General features: G+C 56.3%; 1 protein-coding gene across 1 annotated transcript in view; it reads right to left on the bottom strand.

Moving 5' to 3' along the window:
• Nucleotides 1–20,157, bottom strand: part of LOC144931040 (mucosa-associated lymphoid tissue lymphoma translocation protein 1-like) — a 33,809-nt gene extending 13,652 nt beyond the window's left edge. The window contains exons 1-4 of the mRNA XM_078854928.1: nucleotides 20,066–20,157; nucleotides 18,650–18,777; nucleotides 3,132–3,314; nucleotides 1,811–1,935 (exon numbers count right to left, since the gene is read on the bottom strand). Coding sequence (XP_078711054.1) covers nucleotides 1,811–1,935; nucleotides 3,132–3,156 — 150 coding nt within the window. The 5' untranslated portion in view covers nucleotides 3,157–3,314; nucleotides 18,650–18,777; nucleotides 20,066–20,157. The remainder of the gene's footprint in view (nucleotides 1–1,810; nucleotides 1,936–3,131; nucleotides 3,315–18,649; nucleotides 18,778–20,065) is intronic.
• Nucleotides 20,158–20,645: the final 488 nt, after the last annotated feature.

Raw genomic sequence — 20,645 nt, 5'->3', positions numbered from 1 at the left:
CTTTGTAGCAGTAACTCGCTGTCGTCTGGTAAAGGGGCAGGTACTACCCCTTTGTGTGACGGTGTTACAAATAAAAGTGTTGCCTCTAAAAGGAACAATGTCCATGACTCAGTTGGACCCACTACACATATACTGTTTTCCTCTTCAACGGGAAGTGATATTGAAGCAATGTGAAGTTTGAAAAATCAAAGGAGGTGCAGCAGCAGCAGCGATTCACTCAGCCTCAGCAGAATCTGCCGCGTGGCTTTCACACCTGAGCATCGAATGTTCGGGTTGCGTTGAGATTCACTCGTGAGGGTTGCGTTGAGATTCACTCGTGAGGGTTGCGTTGAGATTCACTCGTGAGGGTTGCGTTGAGATTCACTCGTGAGGGTTGCGTTGAGATTCACTCGTGAGGGTTGCGTTGAGATTCACTCGTGAGGGTTGCGTTGAGATTCACTCGTGAGGGTTGCGTTGAGATTCACTCGTGAGGGTTGCGTTGAGATTCACTCGTGAGGGTTGCGTTGAGATTCACTCGTGAGGGTTGCGTTGAGATTCACTCGTGAGGGTTGCGTTGAGATTCACTCGTGAGGGTTGCGTTGAGATTCACTCGTGAGGGTTGCGTTGAGATTCACTCGTGAGGATTGCGTTGAGATTCACTCGTTAGGGTTGCGTTGAAATTCACTCGTTAGGGGTGTGTGATATTCACTCGTTAGGGGTGTGTGATATTCACTCGGCGCTAGGCAAGAGGAACACTGACAAAAGTGCCGAGTTTGTGTTGTTCGTCGTGATGCGCCACTCCTAACGCAGCATCACAGATGTTTACTTCAATGCCCAGAGGGTGCTGCGGCACAGGTGGGAAAATCAGGCGGGCGGTTGTACGTACGTTGAACTTCTTTCGCACCTTATGTAGCCAACCGTGCGAATCGGAGGTGAGCCGCATGTGTGCTTGCGGTTGAGAGGGGGTAGCGGGTTTGCCGTGCGACACGCGGAGGAACTCGGGTTTCTGGGAAACCAATCCCTCGGCTAAACCACAAGGCCTCAACGACGCGGCCGAACCAGGTGGCTAAACTTGGCGGCCAAACGGAGACCCACGGCCATGTCGCACATGCGGCGTGCACATTACCCGGACCCCTCGCCAGTTAAACTCGACTCCCAGCGACTCCGCTACCTCTAGCACGGTTACCGATAACTCAACTGCGTCATGTGACTGTGCCGCCACGAGAGATCCGCTCTCCCCCACCCCCTCCCACACGGGGCGGCGATCGCGGCACGCCGGTGGCTCCTGCTACGGCGAGGCTCCCATGGAGACGTCACCGCAATTCTGGGAAACGCTTTCACCGCTACCGTGCTTCCCCTCAGCCGCCGACCGACACGCCGGCACGCGGCTTCCTGGTGCTCGGCAGACGCTCGGCACGTTTCCCTGGCTGCCACGGGGCGACGGAGAGGAAGGGAGATGGTGGGAGAGAGGGAGAGAGATGGAGGGAGAAAAGTTTATGCTACTGAAGAGCGGCAACATTTTCGCTCGGCTGTCGCGCGTGTTGCGATCGGCACCGGCGGGCAGCTCCCGGTCACTTTCACGGAGAGAGCGCGGAGAGAGCGCGGAGAGAGCGCGGAGAGAGCGCGGAGAGAGTGCGGAGAGAGCGCAGAGAGAGCGGGGAGAGAGCGGGGAGAGAGCACGTGGCCCCTGCCCACCACCATGGCTGAGCCCCTCCTCATCTCCGCTCACCGTGACGGTCCCCGCTCTGTCACGAACCAATGTTAAACGCTGCCCAACTGAGGCGGCGGCTGCTGCGGGGGGGAGGGGGGGGAGACAGAATGGGGGTCTCACCTGCACCTGGCCGTGGAACCAGGTGTAGTGGAGTTCGCCGCAGCCCTCGGCAACGCACAGCAGCTCCACGTCATGGCCCGCGAACACGGAGAGCGACTGCGGCTGCACCAGGATCACAAGCCTGCCTGGTGACACACACACACAGCCTAGCGACACACACACACAGCCTGGCGACACACACACACACAGCCTGGCGACACACACACACACACAGCCTGGCGACACACACACACACACACAGCCTGGCGACACACACACACACACAGCCTGGCGACACACACACACACACAGCCTGGTGACACACACACACACACAGCCTGGTGACACACACACACACACAGCCTGGTGACACACACACACACACACAACCTGGTGACACACACACACACACACAACCTGGTGACACACACACACACACAACCTGGTGACACACACACACACAGCCTGGTGACACACACACACACAGCCTGGTGACACACACACACACAGCCTGGTGACACACACACACACAGCCTGGTGACACACACACACACAGCCTGGTGACACACACACACACAGCCTGGTGACACACACACACACAGCCTGGTGACACACACACACACAGCCTGGTGACACACACACACACAGCCTGGTGACACACACACACACACAGCCTGGTGACACACACACACACACAGCCTGGTGACACACACACACACACACAGCCTGGTGACACACACACACACACACACAGCCTGGTGACACACACACACACACACAGCCTGGTGACACACACACACACACACAGCCTGGTGACACACACACACACACACAGCCTGGTGACACACACACACACACACAGCCTGGTGACACACACACACACACACAGCCTGGTGACACACACACACACACAGCCTGGTGACACACACACACACACAGCCTGGTGACACACACACACACACACAGCCTGGTGACACACACACACACACAGCCTGGTGACACACACACACACACAGCCTGGTGACACACACACACAGCCTGGTGACACACACAGCCTGGTGACACACACACACACAGCCTGGTGACAAACACACACACAGCCTGGTGACAAACACACACACAGCCTGGTGACACACACACACACAGCCTCGTGACACACACACACCCTGGTGACACACACAACCTGGTGACACACACACACATAGCCTGCCAGGTGACACACACACACACAGCCTACAATTGAACAGGGGTAGGAAGTAAACATCATGGCTGGCTGGGAGAGGGGAGTTCTGGGGTCAGCAAGCCACAGCCCCCCCCTCCTCCTCCTCCTCGTGGCACTCACCTCCTGCACCAGCGCGCGCAGCCATCGGCCGCTCACGGGATGTCCCCCTAACTCCTCCTCTTCTCTCTTCCTCCCTGTCTCTCCCCCTCTCCTCGTCGTCGCTGAAGGATGCGATTGTCGGCCGCTGCAGATCCTCGCTCTGGCCGAGAGTGTGACCCCGTGCGAGCCCGATCGTCGCTCCCGCTGCAGAGGTCAGGGGTCGTGCGTGTTAAGATCCCATCACTGTCGTTAAAACCCAATTCGCTTTTATTGTCAGTTCTTTTACTTCCCCCCGGGGTTATTCCAAATGCGCTACCGGCGTCGTGTCAGCCGACGAGGTGTCCGTTCGGAATGCAAACATTGAGCAGTAAATTGCTGCGTGTTAGGGAACGGACCGCAGAAGTAGAAACAACAGAATTCCTTCAGAGATCCTTTCAAGAAACCTCTTATACACACCACATTTAATTATATTAGTATTCCGATCTCTGCGACCCCGCTACCTCTAGCAAAGTTACCTATAACTGAACTGCGTCATGTGACTGTGCCACCACGAAAGATCCCCCCCCAACTGCCGCCACCCAGGGCGGCAATCGCGGCACGCGGGTGACTCCTGCTGAAATGAAGAATGTTCATTATTTCAACTCGAAATTATGAACATTATTCCGGCACCACCGCACAGCTTCCGCTCGCTCTTGCAGCGAGCGAGAAAGAGAGAAAGTGACTCAGAGGAAGCACAAGCAGCAGCAGCAACCACGCAGTTTCTGAAGTTGACGAATTGGTTCCATTGCTGTGCACAGCCATTCCACGGCCACAAACGACACATCCCGTACAGATCCCGCACCTCGTTAATTAAACATGCTTCAAGGTGAAGCCACGTATGTGCAACATTGATTTTTCTCTCTCACCTTTCCGCTTTCCAAAAATAGAAGCGGCTGACACGGCGGCGGCGCTGTAGTCGAGTGGGTGGTGGCGGTAGTGGCACCGGCGCTAAGCAAATATAAAGGCAAGGGTCTGGGACTTTCCCAGGACCCAACAGCAGCAAGTGCCAACACGTGTGTGAAGGTTCAAAGAGAACCTTCCTTACGCACACACACACGTCAAACACACCCCCACCCCCACACAGCACACAATGCATGCTATAACAAATATCCCTCGATTAGCAACAGCGGATTACGGTGCTGTTCGCGAGTATCACCTATTAAGGTCGGCACGATGCACATTAAGGGGGTTGTGGGTGGCCAGCACCACGCCCCGCTCACCTTTGTCTCCCTAGTGGCGATGCTCAATACACATCTCTCCAGGTGCTCATTTTGATGCCGAGTCGATCTAGGAGAGGCCCACAACGGGGTTCAAGTAATCGTCACCGGTGTTGGTGGCCGTGAGTGGGAATTGAACTCGGGTCGCCGGGTTTGTGGCGCACCGCGCTAACCACTGCGCCACCGCTCAATTAAGGCAACACGAACACAGATGTGTGTGTGCACCTGGGTCTGCGATGTGAGAATCACAACATGTATTTATATTGGAGGAATCCGATGAGCTATGAAGCTCTTTTTCAGAGATGTCAGTGCGTAAAGGAAGAGTCATTGTGGCCTTGAGGTCATCACCAGCCAAGGGGATTTATCTGAGACCCCCATGAGCGACTGAGCGAGAGACAGCGAAAGAGCTACATCCCCACTGCGCCCAGTAATCAATTAATACATCAATTATATATTTTTTCTACATATAAGGCAACAAAGGCCAGTAAACGGGACGAGGGAACGCGTGCGCGTGGGAACTTGGCTCAGCCACAAGGTCATCATAACAACGGTAATAGCACCTCCGATTACCACGGTTGGCTACGTACGGTGAAAGAAGTAAAAAATGCGTACAATACTAACCGCCACATCCCACGTTCCACATCTCTCAGTTCGTGTAAACGCCACCGTGAGTTTAAAGATCCCACGGCGTACAAGCACACCCCCCAGCTTCAAGACAAATCTCTCTCGATCCTCTCGCTCTCTCCCCACGTGCTCTGAAGAAGGTGCCGTGGCCCGAAACGTCAGCAGAACGCCGCACGTTTCCGTTGTGAAAGGCAGCGTTAATGACGAGCGCGGGGAGTTTGGTTTTTTGTTTTACTGGGAATTAAACAGCCGCACTGTGTTATAACGCAGATTATAACGCCGGTGTTATTCGCAAGGGTTGCCTTGACACGACAACATACTGCAACGCATTGTTTAGTTCGTTTAACACGTAGGCTATCCCGAGCATTGTTATCCATCAGAGGTTTTTTTGGGTTAGATCGCGTAAATAAAATTGTCGTTAAACCCCCTACCACCCGACACACACAATTGGTAAGGTTTGTCACGTAAATAAAACGTACCAGTTAGTTACCAGTTCAGCACACCTTGCGTGCTGGAGAGTAAACCCACAACATTTACGATTCGAGTACCGTGATGTTTAGCCGGTAATTACAACAACCAGCGTCATCAGGCGACAGCCAGAGTCGTTGTTTGAGGCGAGTGGCGTTGTGGGATGGTGGCGACTCCGTGGTTCCCAAGCTGCACAGCACTCGCGGTGTATCCAGCCCCAGGCTACCGGAGGAGTGGTGGGGGGGAGTAGGTGATGCGAGCGAGCACACAACTCAAGATAAACCCAACCTGACATCTCCACCACTCCCCCCCCCAACTCCTGATAAGAGCCACAGCCTTTGCCCTCCTCCTCCTGTTGTTTACACCCTCACTCAAATTTAAGGTCGAGTAGACCTCGGGGGGGGGGGGGCTGATTTTAGTCGTCCGTGGCCCGGAATTTAATCCAGCTCGCCGGGATTGATGGTGATGCGTGCAGTTACACAGCGCTGTACTAACTGTGCTACCACTCGGCACCAGCAAAACTCACAAACAACTCGCAGACGTCTGTGTGCAAGTGATGTTAGCGAACACCTACGAAGGCCGACACGGCACACGAGGGGGTGGTTGGCTGATGCTTACACAAACCGCACCAGCTACGCATTCCAGGCTGAGCCGACTCAGAGGAGGCCCATAGCTGATTCAAATATTAGCCGCTGTCATTGGCCGCAAATTTAAGTCGGGTCGCCAGGTTCGTAGCGCCGGCATAGCGCAGCACTGGCATGCATGACAAACCACCGCGCCACTACTCCCCAAAGCAAAGATTCCCCGAATAGCTTTACAGACTTGGGTGGGCCAAGTGCTGTTAGGGAGTAGCAGCACCGATGAAGCACGTGTGACGTGAATGCCGACACGGGGTGGTGGGTCATGGAGTATAGTCCTATACAAAAGTTTACCATTTTTTTTTTATTTTACCAGGTAAGCTAGCTATTCGCTCTCTTTCAAATGCGACCTGACCACAAATGAAAGCTCAACGAAGTGGCTTATCGCATGGGAATTTATAGCAGCCAAATACTCTTAAGCGCGTGACGGTGATTTTAAACGTGGAGGGAAAAACTGGAGGACCTAAAGAAAAATCCACGCGAACACGGGTAGACATCCAAATATACAACAGGCATCGTCAGGGGTCGGGGTCGAACCCACGACTTGCTGTGTACCAGGCGAGGTAGTTAACATCTCCCAGCCACCGTGGCGCCCACAAACACTCACGCGCACAGTTCCCATCAAACTATGGGGAAAAGAGTCAAGTTTTGCAACGCAGGAAGCATGTGTTGCCGTCACTCACGATACGGCCCTCAAATAACCCCACAGTGGTTCTGTGATGAACCCAGGCCTGCCCCTGCCGTGGAGGCGATGCGGGGGAGGAAAGTTTAGACCTGGCTCAGGTTTTCCAACCCAACGTAAACTTCCGCGTGCCGGCAGAGGAGAGAGCGGTGGTAATACGCAGCACTTAAAATAAAACAGATTTAAGGGCACGGCCCTGCAGTTTAACCCGCTCATGCCACTGCCGGCCGGAATGTGCTTCCATTTGAGGGGGCACCAGGGAGGCCCCCCTAGAGAGGTGATTTGTCCCCCTAGAGAGGTGATTTGTCCTAGTCTTGAGAGAGTGGGAGTCCCCACACTTTACCCCACCAGGTCTTGAGCCTGGAGCTGAACTGCGGCAGGGCGTCACCTCACAGTGTGGGTCTAGACTCGAGAGGAAGGAAACTTGTTTTGTTTCTTCTTAAAATGTGACAACTCCACCCACAATGTAAACTGGTCTCCAATTCTACCCGACACCGCCTGATTCCTATCATCCACACGGTGTCCAAACACCACCACACAGTGTCCAACCACCACCATTACAGTGTCCAACCACCACCATCACAGTGTCCAATCACCACACTGTAGGACACAACACACCTCCTCACTCACCCACTCACCACACCAGATCACAACACTTTTCACTACTCCGCTTTGGAATTCCCTCTCATGGTCTCTCCCCACCCCCCGCCCCCCCCAAGCTTTTCACAATAACTTTGCTAAATAAATAGAAACACTTTGGATCGCGCTCGAATCTATGACTTTGATCGTGCCGTTTGTTGCTGGCCGCTATGACGTCCTGGGCCCTTGGGCCTACTCTGCTCGGCAACTTTGTTTAATAAAAAAAATAATCTCTGCTCTCTCTCTCTCTCGATTCCCATTTCTTTGCTCGCCTTCCCAGTTTTGTATCCGGTTGTCCTTCCCATCTATGCAGTGTCGCCTTGAGCTTCCGTTGCCATTTGGACGCTTGCCGAGCACGAATGTTGCCGTTTCCTTATCGAAGTTGACTTATAGACCGACTCGATTTCCCGAGAGGGGACTTTGAGTCTCTTCTTCAAGTGTGCGCTAAATGTCAGAACAACCTGTCAAAGCCCGCAGTCGTTAAACTTCGCTCAGTGGAACTCCTTTTCACTCGCGGGTCGTGCTCTCCTCTCCCTGCCCCTGTAAAATGTCACGCTCAAGACCGAACTGATCTTTTCCCTCGGCCTATGACGACCGGTCTGCCTCTCTGTGCGACGTAATCATGCCCACCGTTTCACCACAACGGTGTCTTGCGGTGCGGTCACATTCGGAAGCCATCTACGGTGAATCCAGATTGTACCGTGGAGGGCTGAATCGCATCTGCACAGCTGCTGTTGGTAACCACGAAAATTAAATTGCAGACCAGTCCACACAAAACAATGCCATGGCCAACCAAAAAGTGGTGGCCATCATCAACAAACCCCCTCTAACCCCCAGAGCTCATTAACCCCACACCCAGAGAGCATGTGGGGGCCCACTGAACCACACCTCCCGTCTTGTGCAACGCTGAACACTTCACAACTTACCCTCCCCGCCTAACTTCCCTCTCGTATCCCCAATCACATTCGTCAACAATAACACGCGGTGTGCGTGCGTGTCCTTTAAAGGAAACTATACGCGAGGTGACGCGATGGATAATGTCATAATGTGCGTCGAACTTATTTCGCAACCGTACCAAGCCGACCGCGCTAATCGGAAGTGCGGGAGGAGGAGGGCGGCAGTGCACGGCTCTTCTACAATGAGTCTTCTTCTTTCCGATGGCATCGTGAAAAGCGACAGTTTTTATTTAGTTTTCTCCTCTTCAATGCACACACCAAATGGGGAGGGATGGGGCTTTTGAGATGGGAGCCACAATCCCCCCCCCCCACCACTGAACCACAATCCCCCCCCCACAACCCCCCCCCACCACTACCCCCCCCCGCCACAATCCCCCCCCCCCCACAACCCCCCCCCCGCCACAATCCCCCCCGCCACAATCCCCCCCCACACAATCCCCCCCACCACTACCCCCCCCGCCACAATCCCCCCCCCCACAATCCCCCCCCCCACAACCCCCCCCCACCACTACCCCCCCCCACCACTACCCCCCCCGCCACAATCCCCCCCGCCACAATCCCCCCCCACCACTACCCCCCCCACCACTACCCCCCCCGCCACAATCCCCCCCGCCGCAATCCCCCCCGCCACAATCCCCCCCCACCACTACCCCCCCCGCCACAATCCCCCCCCACCACTACCCCCCCGCCACAATCCCCCCCGCCACAATCCCCCCCCACACAATCCCCCCCCACCACTACCCCCCCCGCCACAATCCCCCCCCCCCACAACCCCCCCCCACCACTACCCCCCCCCCACCACTACCCCCCCCCCGCCACAATCCCCCCCGCCACAATCCCCCCCCACACAATCCCCCCCCACCACTACCCCCCCCGCCACAATCCCCCCCCCCACAACCCCCCCCCACCACTACCCCCCCCCACCACTACCCCCCCCCCCGCCACAATCCCCCCCGCCACAATCCCCCCCCACCACTACCCCCCCCGCCACAATCCCCCCCCCCACAACCCCCCCCCCCACCACTACCCCCCCCCACCACTACCCCCCCCCCGCCACAATCCCCCCCGCCACAATCCCCCCCCACACAATCCCCCCCCACCACTACCCCCCCCGCCACAATCCCCCCCCCCACAATCCCCCCCCACCACTACCCCCCCCACCACTACCCCCCCCCCGCCACAATCCCCCCCGCCACAATCCCCCCCTACACAATCCCCCCCCACCACTACCCCCCCCGCCACAATCCCCCCCCCCCACAACCCCCCCCCACCACTACCCCCCCCCACCACTACCCCCCCCCCGCCACAATCCCCCCCGCCACAATCCCCCCCCACACAATCCCCCCCCACCACTACCCCCCCCGCCACAATCCCCCCCACCACAATCCCCCCCCACCACTACCCCCCCCCACCACAATCCCCCCCCCCCCACAACCCCCCCCCCCAACGCCGTCACTTCCCCGCCCCCACACTTCCGCCGCTGCCACCGCTGCTGAGTGTTGTGCAAAGGAGTTGCCCGTCTCTGACATTCATACAGAGACGGAGACGATGTCGTCACGTCAGTGGATGCCTTCCTTAAGTTCCTTCTCGTTCAAAAATACGATGTCCTTCATTAACCCATGACAAGCCTCCCATGACGCTCAAGACTTTTGTTTTTCTTAAGATGGTCCTGCACCGAGATGCTTGGCCGCCGGTTCCACGATTAATGTGTCGTCTGTCTGTGCGGTCTGTTCACGGACGATTATCTGAAACGATCCGGGGCCTCCCCTAGTTCGACTCAGCCTAAAATAAGTAAACATCGCCACAAGGGTCACAAAGGCGGCCGGGCGTGGTGCTGGCCACCAACCACCTCGTGTGCCGTGCCGGCCTCAATAGGCGCTCGCTAACAGCACTTGCCCCAACAGTCTGTTGAGGCTAGACGGGGGGTCTTTATCTACAATTCAAGTTGTCCCACATTCGTGGCTTCGCGATTTACACATTAAGCCACCCGCTCGCCTGCTCAAAATGCCCCCCCCCCCCACAATATATATTGCTATAAAACAGATTTATGTTTCTATTATTGTGGTTATGGTTATACTTTATGAATCCCTAATCTCTGCTATTACATACAATGAAACAAGAAAAGGTAAAAAAGAAACAACGGAGCAATGTAATACAATACACTATTAGACATTATTGTAAGAAATAAAAAAAGTCCATCCGATGTGTTAGTGAATTTTTTAATATTTTAGGCAGGAAATTCGTTTACAAATTTAGATTTTTTTTTCTAGGGAGGGGGACCCCAGAAACCCCTGGAAGAGTTGGTCCCCCCCCAATGTTGACTCCATGACTACGGCCTTGATGTACTGTACCTGTTCTTCACACGTGTGCACTGTACCTGCTCTTCACACGTGTGTACTGTACCTGCTCTTCACACGTGTGTACTGTACCTGCTCTTCACACGTGTGCACTGTACCTGCTCTTCACACGTGTGCACTGTACCTGCTCTTCACACGTGTGCACTGTACCTGCTCTTCACACGTGTGCACTGTACCTGCTCTTCACACGTGTGCACTGTACCTGCTCTTCACACGTGTGCACTGTACCTGCTCTTCACACGTGTGCACTGTACCTGTTCTTCACACGTGTGTACTGTACCTGTTCTTTGCTGTAGGGAATCCCCTGGGGCTCTTGCCGTAAGAATGCCGTAAGAATGCAGACATTCCACTTTATTGTTGTTATTGTAGTCTTGCGGCCAAGGGCCCAGTGTATTCCGTAGACGTAAACCGTAAATTGTCCACGATTGAGTCTCGTTTTATATAGAGCTCAGGTGATGATAACGATTATGAAATTCCACATTCCTATGGAAGAGCTGTGTATAGCCAGAGGACAATGACCACTCAACTTAATCAAGCATGGAGAGATGATTAGCATGATCCGACTGATGATGTTCATTCCACATTCCAAGGCAGGCGTCAGTTCTAGTACCGAGTGTCGACTTTACATTCTCCACGAAGCGGTACCTGATTTATCGACTCCGAAAGGATGAGGATGATGATGATGGGCCGAGCCGAAAACAGCCAGGGATTAGAACTTGCAGCCCTCTGTGAGCCGAGCTCTTTGAGCGAGATAGTCACTCTGCCTGACTACGGCTGTAACCATCATCATCATCTTCAGCCATGGTCAGTCCACTGCTGCATGAATGTGAAGTACCGGTGAAGACGCTGGACACCCAGGTTGAGGCACACGTATATTTATTTCAGCTTATCGGTACAGGACAACACTAGAGGGGGTAGCGGCCCCCTCACCCGGATAACTGGGATACCCCATAGCTAATCTCACCTATCCCCAAGTCCTCCTCTAACGAGCTAGGGGAGCTAACTGGCCCGACACTGGTGAGTCGGGCTACGGTCTCCGGAGTCCCAGGGTCTAACCCTGGTTCACGGAACCACGCCTCTGGCTCGCTCCTCTGCAGCCCTGACAAGGGCGGCGTCGAGGGGAGTCCAGGGCTCTAGCTAGAGGATCTTCACTCTTCCTCCTTCGTTCCCAGACTGAGCCCCGAGCTCTCTTTGTCCTCCCCCTTTATACCCCCCAACAGGATCACAACCCCCCAGGCTGCCTGATGCGGACGTCGCTGCGGGCACCCCCCCCGTGTACTCCCGTAACTCCGCCCACTGTGTTTGTTACCCATTGGATCGTATGCACTTACAGCCCTCCCGTAACAGCCCTACATCACCCCCCCCCATTACAGCTCGCAGCCGTCCCGGCTGCAACAATTCCAAATAAAGGAACAATTACCCCTCGACCCCGTGTGTGCCTCAATTTTTTCAACAAAATGCAAATAGAAGAACAACAACAAGAACAACAACCATACCCCCGAAGGGAATGTCCGACGCACCCCCCCCCCGCATAAATACGAAATCCGTAAGCACGTATGTACAACTAGCCAGGAACTCCCCCATCACACACAGCACACCCACGACACACAACGCACCCACAACACACACACCGCGCCCACACAACACAACACACTCAGTGTGCAAGGAGCACACCACCGACGCAGCATACAGTAACCATGACACGTGAAGGAAAATAAATTTTTTTTCTTTTTCTTCCTGCTGTATATTATAAGAGTCTGCGCATTTTAGCGCGCGTCCTTGCCGCAGGCCCGTCACACGGGGCAACCCCGGACGGCGGACCATCCGGTGGCGGCTGTCCCATGCGAGGTGAGGTCGCGATTGAAGTCGCGCGACTGTCGGCATCACCTGTGGGGGTTCCAGGGCGTGAGCCCGTCATTCCCGGTGCACCTGTGGGTGGGACAGCCGGCAACACATCAGGCGAGAGCAGCGACGGACCCTCCGAGTCGGCCGACCCCCCACATGCTTGGCCTCGCGTGCGTGGCGTGGGCCCCCGCACCGCAACAAACGGCTTCAGCCTAGAGGGGTGTACAAACCACCGGCGCCTCCCCCATTGGATTCGAACGCACTGAGGCCTCAAAACCTCAATAACCTCGACGGGGCCCCGCCACGGGCGTACGAGTTTAGAGGAGGTCGCGAGTGGTACCTGGGGACAGTGCAGCCATGCCCTGTCCCCCGGCTTCCACTGCAGCACGTGCGCGCGAGCCAGTCTGAGGCGCTCGTTCGCCTTCTGACGCCTGTCAGAATTTAGCCTCGCCGCATCCCGCGCCTCAGTCAGTTTGTCAAGGTTAAATTTAACGTGATCGTCCAATTTAGATTTGCCCAGCGGCACGGGGATCTGCAACTGTGCCCGAACAGGTGGGTCGGGTTCGCGGCCATACATAAGAAAGAAAGGTGAAAACCCCGTCGCAGCATGGGGAGCCAATCTGTATGCCGCTAGAACCCCTTGAATTTGTAAGTCCCAATCAGCCTGTGAGTCCGAAACTTGCTGCGACAACATAGACGTGATGGTGCGATGCAGACGCTCGACCATCCCGTCCGTTTGCGGGTGATAGGGGGAGGTTCGAATTTTTTTCGTTCCCAGGAGATCACAGACTTGTTTTAGGAGTTTCCCCGAAAAATTTCTACCCTGGTCGGTCAACAACCGCTCCGGGGCACCTTTGTCCATGACATAACCTTGGACAAAGGCGTCGACGATGGCTGCTGCCGACTGATTCGCCAGGGGCCAGGCCATAGGCCAGCGCGTAAAATATTCGACCCCAGTAAGCAAATATTTATTTCCCCTGGAGGTGGCGGGGAATGGCCCCAGAATATCCAGTGCGACCAGTTCATTTATTCTGGAGACCTGGATGGATTGTAAGGGCGGGTTCGACTCCCGTGCCGGTGGTTTGCGCTGCGCACACTGAGGGCATGCCGCCAACAGATCAGCGACATCCCTTGTCATACCCGGCCAAAAAAAATTCAGCTGAAGCAAGGCGAGTGTTTTCTGGGTACCTAGGTGGAGGAGGCGCTCATGAGCAGCCCACACCACCTTACCTCGTAGGTCAGAAGGGACCACCAGCCGGTGACGCTGGGATTTCCCGTCCCAATGCATAAGCAAGCCCGCATGGGTTTCCCATGCGTCGGCATGACCCGTCACACGCCCCCTCTCCCCGGCGCGACGACGCAACGCGAGGAGGGAGGCATCCTCCAACTGGAGGCGCCCCCATTCATCAACGGGCAATCCAAGCAGGGAATCTCTCCCCTGTTCGGCGATATCAATGGGGACTACCGTTTCATCGTCGGCGGCCGCCGCCAGGACCGGAACCATCACGTCCCCCACTGGCTTGCAACGCCCCGACCCCAGGAGACATGCGCATTCGGAGGCGGTTGGCATCCGTGACAGAGCGTCAGCGTTGGTGTGGCGAACGCCCTTACGATAAGTGGTTTCAAAACTGAAATCCTGGAGGACCTCCAGCCATCGGGACAATTGTCCCGATGGCTGTTGAACCTTCAGGGCGTACTGCAGTGCCGCATGATCTGTGCGGACGGTGAAATGCCGACCGTACAGATATGGGCGATACTGTTGGATGAAATAGACAATTGCCAACAGTTCCCTACGGGTGACACAATATCTTTGCTCCGTTGGAGACAACACCCGACTGCCGTACGCGACCACCCGTTCCACGCCGTCAACCACCTGGGAAAGCACGCCTCCAATACCCGTGTTGCTCGCGTCGGTGTCGAGCAAAAACGGCCTCGAAAAATCTGGGTAAATCAAGGGAGGAGCCTTCACCAGCGCGTCCCGAAGGGAGCAGAAAGCAGCTTCCTCATCCTGACCCCAGTGGAACCGAACCCCTTTAGATGTTAACGCGTGTAGGGGTTTGGCAATTGTTGCAAAATTAGCGACGAAGCGTCGGTAATATGATGCGAAGCCAATAAAACTCCTGACCTCTCCCACCGAGGTGGGAGTCGGCCAGGAGCTGACACACTGCGTTTTGGCGGGATCGGTAGCAATACCCGAGCGCCCTACGATGTGCCCTAAATAACGCACCGACTCGCGTAACAAATGGCATTTTTGGGGCTTAAATTTCAAATTAGCAGCCCGCATCTTTAGGAAAACCGCCCGCAACCTCTGGAGATGTTCATCAAAAGTTTTACCAAAGACAATAACGTCATCCAAATAAATCAGGCACGATTCCCATTGCAATCCAGCCAAAACCAATTCCATCAATCGCTGGAAAGTTGCCGGCGCTGAGTGTAAGCCCATCGGCAACCGGTTGAATTGGAACAGGCCGTGCGGTGTACGGAAAGCAGTTTTAGGTTTAGAATCATCGTCCAGAGGAAGCTGCCAGAATCCCGAAAGTAAATCTAGTGTGGAGAAGAATCGCGCTCCCGCCAAAGCGTCCAGCGATTCGTCCATCCGTGGGAGCGGGTATGCGTCGGCAACCGAAATTTTATTAAGGCGCCGAAAATCCACGCAAAACCGCAACGAGCCGTCCTGCTTTTTAACCAGGACGATCGGCGCTCCCCACGGGCTGGTGGAGGGAGAAATGATGTCGGCGGCTAACATGTCATCAACAGCCGATTTGACATGGTCCTTTTCGGCGGGACTTAACCGAAACGGATTTTGGCGAATTGGCGCGCTGTCACCCGTGTCAATATGGTGACGCAGCAGGTGAGTGCAACCCAAATCATATTTATCACGACTGAAAACGTCGGAAAATTCCCTCAGTAGCGTTCTAAGCTGTTGGCGCTCTGAATTTGTCAGGTCCGTCGATCCCGCACAAAGCGCGTCGATCCACCCTTCATCGCTGTCCGAATGTGGGAGCATCCGGGAAGCAGTGCCAACGTGGTTCGCGACAGGTTCCTCGCAGGGCACTGGCGTCGCGTGAGCGAGCACCGTCCCTTGAGGAACCACCACCGTCTGCGATCCCACATTTAGGACCGCGATGAAAGGGTCCCCGTCCCCTCTTACGACGGTCTGGGCCGGAATCAAATGAGGCCCATTAACCCCGGCCCTAGACGGTCCCAGCAAAACACCCTGATCCCCTATGCCCTTAGCGAAGGGCTTACGAAGTTTCAGAGGCACTAGCATTTGAGCTCCCGGCGGCACACGAACAGTTTCAACGACGAACGCCGGTACCGTCGCGAACGCCGACCGAGCCGCCGCAGGGGATGGCAGGAACGCCATGCGCCGCCCCGATGGAAGCTCAATGCATCCTTGGTCGATCAAAATACGAATGGGCATTTTACCTAAGAAATCCGTCCCCAGCAGGCACGGAACCGCCAGCGAGGAGGAAACGAAAATCGGCCCCGACAATTTGATGTCCCCAATAGAAATTTGCGCTCGAATCTGTCCCATGATGCCGAGAGAGCCCCCGTTAGCGGCATAGAATGGGACGTTAACCGGCAGTAGAGGCCGGCTTTGTACGGGCAGAATATTGTAAATTAATTCCGAAATGATTGTCGCCGATGCCCCCGTATCGACCAAGATGCGTACTTCTACCCCGTCAATGTGTCCGACTACGGCCGACGACCCTGACGACGCGGCTACCACGCGATGGGCCAACACGGACCACTGTTTGGGCTCGATTTGAGTCCCCGCAGTGATCCGCGTTGGCCCCACGCAACGCGACATCGGCCCCCCGTTTGTTGTGGTGCGAGAGCGTGCAACGGGTAGGTGCTTTGGCCAAACATGTGTGGTGCCGCGACTCGCCGGGTCATGTTGCTGGAGCTTGGGAGGAGGAGGCCCGGCGTCCCGTCGAGCCGTCGTCCCGCGCTGTCGAGGAGAGCGGCACCCCGAGGCGACGTGGCCCCGGACGCCGCAGTTGAAACACCGCGGGAGCCCCGGTGGAGACGACGGGCGGTTGAAACGGCTTGACCCGTCCCGGGCCGACCGTACTTCTTGCGCCTGTTGCCGTCGATGGTCGACGGCGAAGAGCTCCTCCGTCGGAAGGGTGGCTGCAGCCACCGCACGCCCTGCCGATGCCCTGCTGGCTTTCCGCCGTAGGGACAGAAGGTTGGCGTGAAGGAGGCGCGCCGCCTGAAGAGAGGTCATCTCGGCGTCCTCCTGTGCGACGACAGCGATGTCCAGGTCGTCTGCCAGGAGGAGTATTTTCTCCGTGACCATCGCGTCCACGCCATCGTCGTCCATACGGGGAAAAGCCGTCTTAGCCAGCGCTAGGAGGCTCGTCCTGTATGCCAGGGGCGACTCCTTCTCACCCCGCTTGCGCTCGTAGAACCGCTCTCTGCATTCCGCTGAAGGTCCATAGACCCCGGCCAGCAGCTGTAGTGCCTTCGGCAGAGTAGACCGCTTCTCTTTCGGCGCCGATGTGAGGGCGGCGAGCGCGTCTGCGTCGAGGAGCGCCGGCAGCGCGCAGAGGGCTTCATCGTCGGACCACCTTGCCATTTCTTGGTGGGCGATGAAGCGTCGCTGGAAGCCGCCCCAGTCGCCCTCTGCACCAACAAATTCTTTCAGCGGAGGCAGCCGTTGTTGTAGCGCAGCGTTCGCCTTGGACGTCTGTAGGCTGCTATCCCCGGGACTCGGCTGTGCGTCGGCGCGAATGGCAGATGGAATCGCCTGTCGCGGATGTGATGACGCTCCCTCCGCTGGAGATGACGCAGCTGTCCCAGCGAGAGCGGTGTCGGACCCAAGGTTGAGCCCGGCCACGCCCTCCGCAGCTGCCGTGACGATGGCGGGAAATTCAAAGTTTGAGTTTTCAGAAATGGCGGGAAGGCGCTCAGGTTGACGACTCCCCTCGCCCCGTGGTGGACCACCAGCCCCCAGCCGCGTGATGTTTTCCAGCGTGGCGGCAGCGGCGTACAGTAGCTCCGCCAGTCTCTCGTGAGCCAGCCGTAGCGCGTCTGGCTGCGGCCCCTCTTCATGCCGATGCCCCGGTAGGAAGGCGTCGGCCCCCGGCTGCGCCATGTCTTGGTGAGCCGCCTCGGGCTCAACGACTTCAGCAGTGTCCTCCTCCGGTACTCTGGCTCGAGCTGTCTGACGTGTTTCCATGTCCGTAGTACTTCTGACACCAGATGAAGTACCGGTGAAGACGCTGGACACCCAGGTTGAGGCACACGTATATTTATTTCAGCTTATCGGTACAGGACAACACTAGAGGGGGTAGCGGCCCCCTCACCCGGATAACTGGGGATACCCCCTAGCTAATCTCACCTATCCCCAAGTCCTCCTCTAACGAGCTAGGGGAGGCTAACTGGCCCGACACTGGTGAGTCGGGCTACGGTCTCCGGAGTCCCAGGGTCTAACCCTGGTTCACGGAACCACGCCTCTGGCTCGCTCCTCTGCAGCCCTGACAAGGGCGGCGTCGAGGGGAGTCCAGGGCTCTAGCTAGAGGATCTTCACTCTTCCTCCTTCGTTCCCAGACTGAGCCCCGAGCTCTCTTTGTCCTCCCCCTTTATACCCCCCAACAGGATCACAACCCCCCAGGCTGCCTGATGCGGACGTCGCTGCGGGCACCCCCCCCGTGTACTCCCGTAACTCCGCCCACTGTGTTTGTTACCCATTGGATCGTATGCACTTACAGCCCTCCCGTAACAGCCCTACAAATGTAACAATCCACGTGAACTGACACTGGTAGGAACCTCCTGGTTACACCAGCCCACAGGGGATTATTGTGTCCGTCGTGCAGGGAGGGGCTGGGTGGGGAGGGGCTGGTCACTCCGTGGTGCCCTTATAAAACTCAACGTTTAACCTACTCACGCCGGCTTGTGCCCGCCCTCACAGTCGGGCATATTTGCGGAATACACCACGCCGCCGTTGACCCTGGCCATTGCCCGAGCAACCCGACGTTCCTACCAGCTCCCTCCGCAGGAATGTGTTTTCATGGGCTGCTGCAGAACGGCGAGACGGGTAACAGCAGCAAGTTACGTTTGCTTACCTTGCGAGGTTTAGACGCAGGGAGCAAGTGGTTGAATCAAGATGAATGTCCCCCTCTCTCCTCAACTCTTCACCCGTCACCACGATTCACTCCACGCTGCTCAAACGGATTCGCTTTTCTGTCCGCTCCTATTCCCAAAAACAGGCACCACAAAACACAGTAGCCACCTTAAACACAGACACACAGTCACACACTACCACACAATCATACACACACACTACCACACAATCATACACACACACTACCACAACCACACACTACCACAACCACACAATCACACACAATCAACAACAACAACACAACAACCGCCATTCGCCACTAAGTGGCGGTGACGTCACCACGACGCTTGTGCCAGGCCATGTGCACCCTGAGGCCACGTGAAGTGTCGAACGCCCGCTGGCAGGAGGTCACGGGGCAGACCCAGGTGCCATGGGTCGACTGACCGAGATGACCGAGATGACTGGCTGATGCACCACCTGTGCCCCCTACTGTACCAACTTGCTGTGCTTTAGCCACCCGGCGCTCCGCTCGTTGTTGTGAGCGTCGCTACTCCGCCCTCCGTTGTTGCTGGAGGGCGACTGCCTCCAACTGCCCAGTAGCAGCATCCTTCACGAGCCTCCTCCACAGAGGCCGATCTTGACACCGCTGGTAGCAGTCATCGGCAAGTCCACTCAGCTCCACGTCCTCCTGTACCACATCACTCCATCTCTTCTCTAGCCCGTGCCGCGCCCGTTTAGCCCCCTCGATCCGGCCGAACAAAAGCTGTTTAGGCATGCGGTGGCTGGGCATGCGGGCTACATGACCCAGCCAACGCAGCCTTGCCTGCCGGAGGAGCTCACCGATGGGACTTTGCCCAGATCTTTCAAGGATTTGTGAGCTCCTCACACAATCCAGCCTGGTTAAACCCAGGATGGATCGTAGGCAGGCCAGCCTCAATGTTTATAACCGGCGAAGATGCTCCATTAGGAGGGTCCACGTTTCGCAAGCACACACACTACCACAACCACACACACTAGCACAACTACACACAACCACACACACCACAACTACACACAACCACACACACCACAACTACACACAACCACACACACCACAACTACACACAACCACACACACCACAACTACACACAACCACACACACCACAACTACACACAACCACACACACAACTACACACAAGCACACACATACCACCACACACACACTACCACACGCACAAAACAACCACAGACAGTACCACAAGCACACACACGCATACAACAGTACCACAACCACGCGCACAACCACACACAATCACAACTACAAACAACCACAAACACACTACCACAACCACACTACCACAACTACACAACCACAACACGTGGCACGCACAGTCCTCCCCGTCAACCTCACGCCGCCCGCGTCTCGCTCTCCTTACCGCCTCGCTCGACTCTTCTCTCGTGAGTCCGAAACTCCGAATGCCTCTCGCTCTGCTTTCTCTCCCTCCCTCTCGTGTGTCGCTCTCTCTCCTCCCTCCCTCCTCCCTCTCGTCTGTCGCGCTCTCTCTCCCTCCTCCCTCTCTCTCTTCCACTGACTCTGGCAGAAGCTGCCGGTTCCTTAAGTCGAGTCCACGGGGGAGGAGACTCCGTGTGTGTGTGGTGTGTGTGTGGTGTGTGTGGGGTGTGTGTGTGTGGTGTGTGTGTGTGGTGTGTGTGTGTGGTGTGTGTGTGGTGTGTGTGTGGTGTGTGTGTGGTGTGTGTGTGGTGTGTGTGTGGTGTGTGTGTGGTGTGTGTGTGGTGTGTGTGTGGTGTGTGTAGTGTGTGGTGTGTGTGTGGTGTGTGTGGTGTGTGTGTGTGAGGTGTGTGTGTGTGGTGTGTGTGTGGGGTGTGTGGTGTGTGTGTGGTGTGTGTGGGGTGTGTGTGGGGTGTGTGTGGTGTGTGTGTGTGGTGTGTGTGTGGGGTGTGTGTGTGTGTAGTGTGTGGTGTGTGTGTGGTGTGTGTGGGGTGTGTGTGGTGTGT

The sequence above is a fragment of the Lampetra fluviatilis genome, chromosome 3, assembly GCF_964198595.1.
Source record: "Lampetra fluviatilis chromosome 3, kcLamFluv1.1, whole genome shotgun sequence".
Taxonomy (NCBI): Eukaryota; Metazoa; Chordata; class Hyperoartia; order Petromyzontiformes; family Petromyzontidae; genus Lampetra; species Lampetra fluviatilis.
The sequence above is the reverse complement of the archived record's forward strand: the minus strand, read 5'-3'. Positions and strand labels throughout refer to the sequence as shown.